The sequence below is a fragment of the Salmo salar genome, chromosome 04, assembly GCF_965601325.2.
Source record: "Salmo salar chromosome 04, fSalSal1, whole genome shotgun sequence".
NCBI classification, from domain to species: Eukaryota; Metazoa; Chordata; class Actinopteri; order Salmoniformes; family Salmonidae; genus Salmo; species Salmo salar.
This window is the reverse complement of record NC_138294.1, coordinates 32,159,107-32,173,144: the sequence shown is the minus strand read 5'-3', so window position 1 is coordinate 32,173,144 and position 14,038 is coordinate 32,159,107. Positions and strand designations below refer to the sequence as shown.

The 14,038-nt window shown below is 45.3% G+C and overlaps 1 protein-coding gene across 1 annotated transcript in view; it reads right to left on the bottom strand.

Annotated features, from left to right (window-relative positions):
* LOC106602757 (catenin alpha-2) overlaps nucleotides 1–14,038 on the bottom strand; it is a 672,188-nt gene that overhangs the window by 623,003 nt on the left and 35,147 nt on the right. Inside the window, exon 2 of the mRNA XM_014195596.3 lies at nucleotides 9,126–9,232. Coding sequence (XP_014051071.2) covers nucleotides 9,126–9,227 — 102 coding nt within the window. The 5' untranslated portion in view covers nucleotides 9,228–9,232. The remainder of the gene's footprint in view (nucleotides 1–9,125; nucleotides 9,233–14,038) is intronic.

The following is a 14,038-nucleotide window of genomic DNA, read 5'->3' as shown; positions in this document are numbered from 1 at the left end:
TGCTGCCGTTTTTCTGATGAACAAATCCCAGAGTGTAGCTTTAAAGAAACAACAGGAATCATTCTATCCTAGTAACAGTAATACACCGATTCTTCTCTTTATGAAATTGAATAATTGAATCGTGTTTCTGTGTGTGACAGCGTAATTCATGTTGCACATTAGGTTCGTTTTGCAGGGAGACTCAAATGGATCATAATTGCCAAGAGGTTCAGGCATGGGTGGCCAAGGTAAATGAATGATCACACACACACACACACCACACACACACACACACACACACACACACACACACCCCCCCCGTAATTACTTAGTTGTGACTTTCCTTAAGTCCTCGTAGGGACCAGAATAACATTTTGTACGCCATGGAACAAACACTGTTTTGCTACACTTTAATATAAAGGCTAATATAATAACACTATATCGCTTATGTGTGTGTATGAGAATAGCTGTTTAGGTGGGGTTCAATCTCTGTCTGCATAATTCTGGATTCATTCGCAATGGAACATACTTTGTATGTTAGAATTTAATAATATGATAACATGATAACGATAAATAGCCTATGTGTGTGTCACTGTTTATACGGCTTCACTCCATGTCTAGGATTCATTTAATTCTGGATGAATTAACCCTTCATTAAGGGTTAGCCAAACTCAATTTGCATCGGCAGGTTCAATTTAACAACCGCTGCCTGTAAATGGATATTTCATTAAAACGAGAAATAATTGAAAGATAACAAGAAACACATCTCCCCTTACAGATGTAGGATCTTCATTTCAGCCTGTTCGCTGAAGAAAATAGCAAGAAAATAATCCTGCAGCAACAGGAAATGTGAATTATTATGTGGATTATAGTTAATGGACATTTTTGTAGGGGTTTATGCATTTTTCGTAAGGGAAAAATCAAGTCTGAAATTTCAAAAGGGGAAATTGCAAACTTCAGAAGCCTTTTTAAACCTCAAATACACTACAAGTTGAAGAAATGTTAATTTGATCACCCGGGTGCAAGAATGTTATCCTTCAACCGGGTGATCAAATTAAGATCCTACATCTGTATGTGAGTCTGCAGGAAACAAAGCCACTCACAAAGAAAAAGATCAAGCTGAGGAGAAATAAGGACACATTGGCCTACATGTGCAGGCACACAAATCAACAACACCAAAAAGGAGCTATCACAGAGACAGGGAAACTACATACAAACACCAACCAGAGATGGAAAGCAAAGTTTTCACACACAAGCAACCACAAGCATGGGGTCTCCATTAGTCCATATATCCTATTGAAGACAAGCCCTCATCCACTTCTCATATCAGTCTGCAAGCACTTGCTGTGTTTACTGGGAGCAGCTCGGCCTTCACACGGCCATACCAATTATCTACAGGACGTGTCAGGGGTGAGGGGTTAGAGTCAGCACAGGGCCATACCAATTATCTACAGGACGTGTCAGGGGCGAGGGGTTAGAGTCAGCACAGGGCCATACCAATTATCTACAGGACATGTCAGGGGCGAGTGGCGAGGGGTTAGAGTCAGCACAGGGCCATACCAATTATCTACAGGACATGTCAGGGGCGAGTGGCGAGGGGTTAGAGTCAGCACAGGGCCATACCAATTATCTACAGAACATGTCAGGGGCGAGTGGCGAGGGGTTAGAGTCAGCACAGGGCCATACCAATTATCTACAGGACATGTCAGGGGCGAGTGGCGAGGGGTTAGAGTCAGCACAGGGCCATACCAATTATCTACAGAACATGTCAGGGGCGAGTGCGAGGGGTTAGAGTCAGCACAGGGCCATACCAATTATCTACAGGACGTGTCAGGGGTGAGGGGTTAGAGTCAGCACAGGGCCATACCAATTATCTACAGGACGTGTCATGGGCGGTGGCGAGGGGTTAGAGTCAGCACAGGGCCATACCAATTATCTACAGGACGTGTCAGGGGCGAGGGCGGGGTTAGAGTCAGCACAGGGCCATACCAATTATCTACAGGACATGTCAGGGGCGAGTGGCGAGGGGTTAGAGTCAGCACAGGGCCATACCAATTATCTACAGGACATGTCAGGGGCGAGTGGCGAGGGGTTAGAGTCAGCACAGGGCCATACCAATTATCTACAGGACATGTCAGGGGCGAGTGGCGAGGGGTTAGAGTCAGCACAGGGCCATACCAATTATCTACAGGACATGTCAGGGGCGAGTGGCGAGGGGTTAGAGTCAGCACAGGGCCATACCAATTATCTACAGGACATGTCAGGGGCGAGTGGCGAGGGGTTAGAGTCAGCACAGGGCCATACCAATTATCTACAGAACATGTCAGGGGCGAGTGGCGAGGGGTTAGAGTCAGCACAGGGCCATACCAATTATCTACAGGACATGTCAGGGGCGAGTGCGAGGGGTTAGAGTCAGCACAGGGCCATACCAATTATCTACAGGACGTGTCAGGGGTGAGGGGTTAGAGTCAGCACAGGGCCATACCAATTATCTACAGGACATGTCAGGGGCGAGGGGTTAGAGTCAGCACAGGGCCATACCAATTATCTACAGGACGTGTCAGGGGTGAGGGGTTAGAGTCAGCACAGGGCCATACCAATTCTACAGGACGTGTCAGGGGTGAGGGGTTAGAGTCAGCACAGGGCCATACCAATTATCTACAGGACATGTCATGGGCGAGGGGTTAGAGTCAGCACAGGGCCATACCAATTATCTACAGGACGTGTCAGGGGTGAGGGGTTAGAGTCAGCACAGGGCCATACCAATTATCTACAGGACGTGTCAGGGGCGAGGGGTTAGAGTCAGCACAGGGCCATACCAATTATCTACAGGACATGTCAGGGGCGAGGCGGGGTTAGAGTCAGCACAGGGCCATACCAATTATCTACAGGACATGTCAGGGGCGAGGGGTTAGAGTCAGCACAGGGCCATACCAATTATATACAGGACGTGTCAGGGGCGAGTGGTTAGAGTCAGCACAGGGCCATACCAATTATCTACAGAACATGTCATGGGCGAGTGGTTAGAGTCAGCACAGGGCCATACCAATTATCTACAGAACATGTCATGGCGGGGCGAGGGGTTAGAGTCAGCACAGGGCCATACCAATTATATACAGGACATGTCAGGGGCGAGTGGCGGGGGTTAGAGTCAGCACAGGGCCATACCAATTATCTACAGAACATGTCATGGGCGAGGGGTTAGAGTCAGCACAGGGCCATACCAATTATATACAGGACATGTCAGGGGCGAGTGGTTAGAGTCAGCACAGGGCCAGACAGACAGGGAGTAATTAAACAGGCTGTATGAAAAATCATTTGATGTCACACAAGCACCTACACGCACAAAAACACATGCACCAGTGCACACACTGCTCTCAGCGGAGGGTTACGTCACCGCACAGTCACATTCCATGTGCCACATACAGAGAGCATACATGCACTGCTGAGTAACAGCACAACTTGGCCTTTCTCGCGTGTTTTCTGTTAGAAAACAAAGAGAGAGAGAGAGAGAGAGAGAGAGAGAGAGAGAGAGAGAGGGGGCACAGGCTGAGGGGAATGAGGTACTCGTGTACTAGGGACAAAGATGGACACTCCCAATCGTCAACAGGCAGAGACAAAGTCACGACCTTGTTGCACTGCCAAACCACACCACATGTCCACCTCATAAATCTCATTCATCATACTTCAACCCCAAAGCCAGAAAGGGGGCAGTGGGCTACAATATGCAGCCTCAGTTGAATCTTGACACAGAGTTACATATCTGACAGAATAGTCTAGAGGCCTCAGACATGAGATGGGCCTAGTTAGATGGCATGGAAATAGGTATGTTCGTAAAGGTTCAGTTTATATACCAGAGATAAATAGAGACTGTATGCTGATGAATGGGACAGGAGAGCACAGAACAGTCTATACTGTTCTTTCATATCCAATCTCAAACAGAGTTCTGCTGTTTGGACACCGTGTTGGGCTGAGTTAGCTTAGCAACTGTAAAGTGTAAACGGCTGTCTTGGTCCTAGTCTGGAGAGACTCAGCCACCCCGGAGGACTGTGCCCAAAACAGACGAGGCAAGGAAGCAGAACCACACCATCGCTGCTCAGACGTGACAGGGTCGTGATCCAGACTGTGCGTGCGCGAGTGTGAACTCGCTCCCCACACACCACACACACACACACTTCTCTCTCTCTCTCTCTTCCTCAGAGCGGTAACAGACCTTCCACGGTGGCTGAGGCGGACAAAAGGGCATCAGTGCTCAAGCATGACTCCACCTGGCCTTTTTCCACCCCAGCTAGCCAAGGAGGAGATGAACCCTTTGGATCCCTGTGTCCTCCTGGGTGGCAGCACCGCTTGGTTACCCGCAGAGATGAGCCTGACGTGTGTGTGTGTGTATGTGTGTGTGTGTGAGAGAGAAAAAGAGAGGGTGTGATTAGCTCTCTCTGATTAAACTAGCGCTCCTCGCTAGCTAGCAAGAGGCTGAGCCAACTCATCCCTGTCAATGCCATTCTGAGTCTATTCACAAAGACACTGTCCATCCATCCATTCACGCATTGATTTCAGTCATTTATTTAACTTGACCTGCCTGAGATTGAAGCACAGAGAAAATATTTTGAACGTATGGTCTATTCAATTCAACGGTAGTGTGAATACACAGCAAGTGGCACTTGAATTTCAACAATGAAGTTTCTTGAAGGTCAAAGTTACAGATGGCTGAAGTTAATCAAATGTGAAGTGCGCGCAGATAAAAGATGAAGCAGAATTAGTTCTAAAGTTGAATCACTGGTAAAGCTTTAGAAGTCTACTTTGGAGTGAGTGCTAACGACTGATCTCTGTTGGAGACCATGACATTTGAAAAAGTTGGAATTTTGGCAGCACTTGATTTCACAGGCCATGAGTTTGATTACAGATCACTTTGTTGATGCAACTGCTGTATATAAGGCTAATAAACAAATATGGGAACTACCCTAAATTATCCCAAACATGGAAACTGTCCTAAACTAGCCCATAATATGGAAACTAGTACAGTTGAAGTCGGAAGTTTACATACACCTTAGCCAAATATATTTAAACTCAGTTTTTCACAATTCCTGACATTTAATTCTAGTAAAAAATGTCCTGTCTTAGGTCAGTTAGGATCACCAGTTTATTATAAGAATGTGAAATGTCAGAATAATCGTAGAGAGAATTATTTATTTCAGCTTATATTTCTTTCATCACATTCCCAGTGGGTCAGAAGTTTACATAACACTCAATTTGTATTTGGTAGCATTGCCTTTAAATTGTTACATTTGGGTCAAACGTTTCGGGGTAGCCTTCCACAAGCTTCCCACAAAAAGTTGGGTGAATTTTGGCCCATTCCTCCTGACAGAGCGGAGGTAACTGAGTCAGGTTTGAAGGCCTCCTTGCTCGCACATGCTTTCAGTTCTGCCCACAAATTCTCTATGGGATTGAGGTCAGGGCTTTGTGATGTTCACTCCAATACCTTGACTTTGTTGTCCTTAAGCCATTTTGCCACAACTTTGGAAGTATGCTTGGGGTCATTGTCCATTTGGAAGACCCATTTGCCACCAAGCTTTAACTTCCTGACTGATGTCTTGAGATGTTGCATCAATATATCCACATAATTGTCCTCCCTCATGATGCCATCTATTTTATGAAGCGCACCAGTCCCTCCTGCAGCAAAGCACTCCCACAAAATGATGCTGCCACCTCCGTGCTTCATGGTTGGGATGGTGTTCTTCGGCTTGCAAGCCAGCCCCTTTTTCCTCCAAACATAACAAGGGTCATTTTGGCCAAACAGTGCTATTTTTGTTTCAGACCAGAGGACATTTCTCCAAAAAGTATGATCTTTGTCCCCATGTGCAGTTGCAAACCGTAGTCTGCTGTTTTATGGCGGTTTTGGAGCAGTGGCTTCTTCCTTGCTGAGCGGCCTTTCAGGTTATGTCGATATAGGACTCGTTTTACTGTGGATATAGGTACTTTTGTACCTGTTTCCTCCAGCATCTTCACAAGGTCTTTTGCTGTTGTTCTGGGATTGATTTGCACTTTTCGCACCAAAGTACGTTCATTTCTAGGAGACAGAACGCGTCTCCTTCCTGAGCGGTATGATGGCTGCGTGGTCCCATGGTATTTATACTTGTGTACTGTTGTTTGTACAGATGAACGTGGTAACTTCAGGCATTTGGAAATTGCTCCCTAGGATTAACCTTTTCTGAGGTCTTGGCTGATTTCTTTTGATTTTCCCATGATGTCAAGCAAAGAGGCACTGAGTTTGAAGGTAGGCCTTGAAATACATCCACAGGTACACCTCCAATTGACTCAAATTATGTCAATTAGCCTATCAGAAGCTTCTAAAGCCATGACATCATTTTCTGGAATTTTCCAAGCTGTTTAAAGGCACAGTCAACTTAGTGTATGTAAATGTCTGACCCACTGGAATTGTGACACAGTGAATTATAAGTGAAATAATCTGTCTGTAAACAATTGTTGGAAAAATTACTTGTGTCATGCACAAAGTAGATGTCCTAACCGACTTGCCAAAACTATAGTTTGTTAACAAGAATTTTGTGGAGTAGTTGAAAAAACGAGTTTTAATGACTCCAACCTAAGTGTATGTAAACTTCCGACTTCAACTGTACATCCATCTGCCTTCCTCACTAAACTGTTAACCCAAAATAGGCGGTGTACACCCGTAGATACGTCTACTGTCTGTGTAGACACCTGCACAGCCAATACAAGCCAAAAACATTCTCTCATCTCTCCTTTACCCTCCTTTACTTCTTCACCTGCTACTCTTCTTTGCTCCTCCGTCTTCTCTTTCCCTGTCTGTTTCCCTTTCCTCTTCTCGTTGAAGCGGCACGGTACAGATGAGACAACCGCTTGACACATAGTTGTCACAGGCCGTGACAAAAAAAAGTTCACATTTCATTAAAAAAAAATTCTATCATCCATGGCAAATATAAAAATGGGCGGAAGAGCAGGAAACATCAATCACACAAGCTTTGTCTTAGCGAAAATGTTTCCTCTCCTCTATTTCAAATCAAATCTCCCTGTTGTCTCCCTTGAGCTGTGATTTTAGCGTTTCGAGCTGCTGCACTCTTTGGAGACCGGCTGCCTTCATGAACTATGTGTTCGTGTAATAGATGAAGCATTTTCATATTTTGCTGCACTGTTGAGCTGCATTATAGTGACCCAGGCTATCTTACTAAGTTGGCCTCACTCTCAGTCGTATAGGAGAGTCAAGAAGTCCATTTACAGAGGAAAGAGAGAGAGAGAGAGAGAGAGAGAGAGAGAGACTGTCCATGGTGGAAGCCTTCTCCCTCACACAGCAGCGAGAGGAAGAGGGCAATGCTCCACTCCCAGTTTTCATAAACACACACACTAATGTCTCTCTCATCCACAAATAGGCTAGACAAACAAAAGCTGACTCTCTCATCTCTAGCTCAGAGCAGTGTGTGTGTGTGGTGTACTATCTCTGTTCCAATCAGTGTGGTGTCTGCCATGTGCCTCCCAGCATGGGGGCCTCCTATGGGAAGCCCAGCCCTCAGCCACATCACGTTCTGCTGACCAAACTCTATCAACACTGACTGACTGTGTGTGTGTGTATGTGTATGTGTATGTGTGTGTGTGTGTGTGTGTGTGTGTGTGTGTGTGTGTGTGTGTGTGTGTGTGTGTGTGTGTGTTTGCAATACAATGTTAACCAAAGAACTGCTGGTGACTTTAAACTGTCCTTGCCATCATCACCACAAAACAACCAGCACATACACACTAGGACTACTAATGAACTGTCGTTTGACAAGCAACCAGTTGCCACACAGCACTACAAGCTAAGTTCTGGTTCATTTTGCTTCATCACAGAATACAGGCTAATTCCCGCACACTTGCCCAAACTTTTTGCTTTCTTTGGAATAACATATCTCAGTGCCTCAGAAGGAAATCAAATTCCATTCTCTATTTTCTCACACATCAAGTCATGCTTTAAAGACCGCATCTGTTTGGCTGTTGTTGCTTGTTTGTTAAGCCAGTCGTCCAGGGACGTCAGAACCATCCGTCACTAACCCAGAAATAAAATCAACAGCAGAGATTATAGAGAACAGAAATGATGCTCGATACAATGGGGCAGACCGAAGCTGGCAAGAAGTGTAGAATCGATACCTCCAAAACTCTCAAGGGGAAGCTGGAGTAAAGGGGTTGTAGAATATAATGCTAAACAGTAAGCCTAGCATTTTCAAAACCGATACGGACAGTGTGTGTATATGTGTGTGTGTGTGTGTGTGTGTGTGTGTGTGTGTGTGTGTGTGTGTGTGTGTGTGTGTGTGTGTGTGTGTGTGTGTGTGTGTGCTGCTACCTGCTGCCTGCCCTGAAGCGGCAGGTTTATCAAAGCTGTCTTAGAGAAGCGGTTGCTAAGCACGCTAGTTTCTGGGGAATGCCTCTATGGAAAGAAAAACTTCTATCTTTTGAAGCCTTTTCCATACAGAATCTTTTTCCCTGCTAGTCTCTCTGCTAGTCATTCCAGCATGTTGTCAGCTTTGTTGTCAGCTATAACCAGTGAGTGTGAGTTCAGCTGGGTTTGATCCCAAGTCTCCTGTGTACCACAAGACTGTTAGCCCAACGAGCTAAAGCCTAGGCAGCAGCCCAGGCAAGGTTACTCGTCACAAGACTGCGTTAGCCCAACGAGCTAAATCCCAGGCAGCAGCCCAGGCAGCAGCCCAGGCAAGGTTACTCATCACAAGACTGCGTTAGCCCAACGAGCTAAATCCTAGGCAGCAGCCCAGGCAGCAGCCCAGGCAAGGTTACTCATCACAAGATCGTGGTTCGCGGGACCACCTCTGATAAAACTGTCTCTCACTAGCCAGATGACTCGGTTGGTCCAACCCCAGTATAGCTTAGATTTTATAACCAGTGACTTTATTACCAGTAAAACCAGAATGCGTCCTACCTTGTCGCTAGCTATAACCAGTGAGTAAGTGACCAGCTGGGTTTACACCAAGGTCTTCGGGCTCACCGCAAGACAGGTGAAGCCCAGGCTACAGTTTAGGCAGCACGGTTACTCGTCATGTGATCGCGGTTCGCTGAACCACCTGCGTTACCCCCAATGACTCTGTTAGCCTGGTGAGCTAAAGCCTCTGCTAAAAGCTATGTGTCCCTACCTGTGTGACCAGGGGCTCCAGCAGCCGCTCCACGGTCAGGGTGCGGATCTCCAGACTCTTGGGGTCCCATTTCAACAGGATGGGGGACGTAGCGGTGGTCATGGTCTCTGGCGGAGGAACAAACAGAGAGACGAGTTAGAAAAACACACTTATTTGGTTAGAGGCAAAACAGATGTATGTATAAGCTTGTTATTTCAGCGGCGAGGCATTTTTCGAAGAATGCCCCGTTTATGTCTCCCTCTATTCCTAGGCAGCGACACTTCATGCACCATCAACATCAATTTGAAAGAGGGATGGATTAGAGAGTGGGAAACTTAATGGAGGAGTTTGGTGGCTTCGCTTTAGAGCTTTACGTTTCCTTTTTGACGGGGAGAGACATAAAACTATTTCAGACAGAGGAGACTAGTGGGATGGTGGCAGGCGCCTCAAAACACACTTGAAAGACAAGCATATCAACTCTACCCTGGTTCAGCCAATAAGTATCAAAACTGGGGAAACAATGAGATTTTAAACTTCTTCCTATATCTGCAAACCTGGGCATGGACCAGAGAGTCTCTGCCATAGCCGTGGGAAGTCGTTTTGGGTTAGGGGTGCTGCGATTTAGCAAATATAATTGCTAGTGCTGAAGACGTCTAAGTCGTTCCACTAATCCAGGACTAGTAGGCCCAGTGCAATACCTTTTGTGAAAACATTTAAACTAAATGTATTTGAGTGTTTACCAGCACTTATAACAGTCTGATAATTATCTTTTCAAAACAGTTAATCTGATATCTGTGGAATATAAAAAACACTTGCTTGACATATGTTTTCCAGTTGGAGATACTTTGCAAATTGATTTTATATCTATGTGAAAACAGAAATGGTCTATTCATTCCTTTTTCCATTTTACAGTGAAGGAAAAAAGTATTTGATCCCCTGCTGACTTTGTACGTTTGCCCACTGACAAAGAAATGATCAGTCTATAATTTTAATGGTAGGTTTATTTGAACAGTGAGACACGAATAACAACAACAAAAAATCCAGAAAACGCATGTCAAAAATGCTATAAATTGATTTTCATTTTAATGAGGGAAATAAGTATTTGACCCCCTCTGCAAAACATGACTTAGTACTTGGTGGCAAAACCCTTGTTGGCAATCACAGAGGTCAGACGTTTCTTGTAGTTGGCCACCAGGTTTGCACACATCTCAGGAGGGATTTTGTCCCACTTTTTTTTATTTGATGTTTATGTTTAGTGTCTTTGACCATCATTTTGCACCTTTTGATATAAATGTTTGAGGACAGGGTTTTGTTCTTTCTGGATTCCATTAGAATGACGATCGCAGAGAAAGGTACAGTGCAACAACTCTTACAAATCCAAACTATTGAATCCTGCAAGATACTGTTGTTAATTATACAACTACCTATTTTTGACAAAAGCAAGATGCTGAAAAAATGTTTTTTTCCTCCCACACTACAGAGGTCCATGTCAGTCCACTAACACAAGGGCCAGTGCACTACTTTAGTGGAAAAATACATGTAAATGACAAAAGAAATCAGGCAAAAGCCCACTGATTGCATTAAAGGACAACTACACCACTCTCATCTCCACCCGTGGAGGCTGCTGAGGGGAGGACAGCTCATAATAACGTCTGGAACGGAGCCATGTATTTGATCTATTTGATACCATTCCACTTCATTACCACGAGCCCATTCTCCCCAATTAAGTTTCCACCAACCTCCTGTGAACTCCACCCTCAGTGGTTAAAGATTCACAGTAAAGACACCTCCACGTTAACTAGAATGGAAGAGTCTGTACTGAGATTCTTTAGTGGTGTTGTGTTGAAGTGTTTTATTAAGGCTTGAATGTGATTCAGGGACACCTCGCACTGTTTTGCCTACTGCCTTCAAACCTGATTGTCATTCAGAAGAGTGTGTTGGCCTAGATTTGTCTCTCAGTCTCTATCATTCCTTTCGGTGGGACCGAGAGCGAGCGAGTGGGATTCTGATTACTAAAAACATATGTGGGTACAAAGCTTGAGCAGTGGCTTTGAAGAACAGAGCTAATATATGCAGGTGAGTCTCTGATTAAGGCAGGAAACTGAGGCGGAGACACAGGCAGGGATCCATTTGGAAATATGAGAGAGAGAGAGAGAGAGAGAGAGAGAGAGAGAGAGAGAGAGAGAAGTTTGGCTGAGGTGAGTTGAAAAGTACGGAACTAAGTGGAATTCCAATGATCACCATTGAAAAAACCCTTAAGAGTATATAGCTGAGGTAAGAAGTACCACTCATATTTAAATTAAGTCTAATTCAAATCGGTTCTATTAACAAATTAGCTACCTATAATTTCGATGAGTACTACCACGCTACACACAGATGTGGCCGTGCGCACACACACTCACACACACACACTGAGGCAAAGTCTAAACCCTGACATATGCTTGTGTAGGGGCCTCCTCCTATAGACTATACTATTGTCAGTAGGGGGGATCTGACTCACTGGGGTTATTTGGGGTCGATAGAGTCCACAGCAGAAGGATGGAGAGGGGCAGAGGAGGGAGGAGGGCTGCCATTGCCATGGGGACGTGAAGCTAAGCAACACTCCAGTCCAATGTTGCCAGCTGGGGCATGTGGGCGGGGGTCCAGTGCCTATGTCTGGTGGGGGGTGGGGGGGGGGGGGGGGGGGGGGTGTGAGGGTTGAGGGAAATTGACAATTCTGGACTAAGGGCTTCTAAAACAAGGCTGGGGGTGAATAAAGCCTCTGGGAAGACAGGCCAGCATTAAGCTCTCATTCTCTTCTATAGTAGTTAAATATGCTCCACATGAAGTCTACACCTACAAAGACAAAATCTTGCCCACTAGCCTGAATTAGGAATATTTCAAACAGTATCACATGAACAAGAAACACATTGTATAATATGCATTGTAAGAAGCCAAATTGAGTGGCTCTTCCCACACAGACAGAATGGTCATGGAAGTAAAGCGTGTATTTTGAAATGTCATAGGAATTGCCCAAAATACCTGTAGGCCTTTACAAACTCCTGGAATTAAACCCCAAAATATGTGTCCTTTGCAGTGAGGAGGAGTTCAGACAGACTGCCCACACACACACACACACACACACACACACACACGTACAGCAGAGTAAAGTGTGCCCTCGCTGACATTTCTCTGACATTCACTGACATTTGTGGAACAAACATCAGAAGTAATGTATGTTTACAGCCGGGGAGAGGTTCATTAGGTGAAGCTAACTTAGAGCAAATTAATGCAATCGCTCCCCCAGACGACTTTTCCCTTTACGGTCGATGTCCACGCACCCGCGAAGATATGCGTTTTTTGTTTTTTTGTTGTTGGTTGCATTAAATGGACCCCCCAGTTCTCTACTAGCTTAGACCAACCCATGTCGTAATTGACAGTACAGGGAACCCCACATGCAAGAGAAAATAAGAAATAGAGAACAAACGATAAGACCAGAAATGTATTTTCCCCTGACTAGATCTCCCAATTAAAGTCCGCTGGCAGCCGAAACGGAGCAAGCCGAGTGACAAATGGAAAAGAAAATACCCATGTGGAAGTAGCATTGCATTATAGCACACACATTCTACTTGCTACTTAACAGACATCACTCGAACCTTGTCCTCAGCTCCCCTCTCTCTTCCCGCGAGCGGTACCATTTCATACAGATAGACATGTTCAAGTACAACTTAAGACAGTGGAAGACAACGAACAATAATCGTATAACCTTCTGTGGAATACCTAACGGCTTTGGACACTTAGGAAATGTCAAGGGGGCGTATTCCCTTCTCTTCTCTCCAGAAATACCCCGGAGGAGAGGAAGAAAGGAGAGGAGGAGAGGAAGAAAGGAGAGGAGGAGAGGAAGAAAGGAGAGAAGGAGAAAAGTGCCAACACCTGTAGCTCACGCAACTGTTGACGCCATGGCAACAGCGAAAGAGAGTGGAGCTTGTCGATGGATCCGTCCCAAATGGCACTTTATTCCATATATAGTGCATTACTTTTGACCAGGACCCTGGCTCTGGTTAAAAGTAGCGCACTATATAGGAAACAGGGTGTCATTTCGGACGCAGAACCTAGGCTACACAATGTGTTACTTTGAAGTCATATGTAACGCTTGACTATGAGGTCTGTATTAAGTAATGGAAGAGGTTGCTATGAGGATGTATGAAAAGGTATGAAGTGGAACAAAGGGTTGAGTTAGAGATAGTGTTATGCTAAACTAAGGATATTGAAGTGGTTCAGGTGAACTAAGGATGTATACTGAACAAACGTATCAACTCAACATGCAACAATTTCAACGATTTTACTTAGTTACAGTTAATATAAGGAAATCAGTCAAATGATATAAATTAATGAGGCCCTAATCTATGGATTTCACATGACTGGATAGGGGTACAGCCATGGGTGGGCCTGGGAGGGCATAGGCCCACCTACCTGGGAGCCAGGGCCACCATCTAGGGAGCCAGGGCCACCATCTAGGGAGCCAGGCCCAGCCAATCAAAATGGGGTTTTCCCTACAAAAGGGAATTATTACAGACAGCAATAATCCTCAGTTTCATCAGCTGTCCGGGTAGCTGGTCTCAGACGATCCCGCAGGTGAAGAAACCGGATGTGGAGGTCCTAGGCTGGCATGGTTACACGTGGTATGTGGTGGTGAGGCCGGTTGGACATACAGCCAAATTCTCTAAAACAACATTAGAGGCAGGTTATGGAAGATAAATGAACATACAATTATCTTCTCTGGTGGACCTTCCTGAGGTCAGCATGCCAATTGCACACTCCCTCAAAACTTGAGACATCTGTGGCATTGTGTGACAAAACTCCACATTTTAGGGTGGCCTTTTATTGTCCCCAGCACAAGGTGCACCTGTCTAATGGTAATGCTGTTTAATCAGCTGCTTGATATGCCACACCTG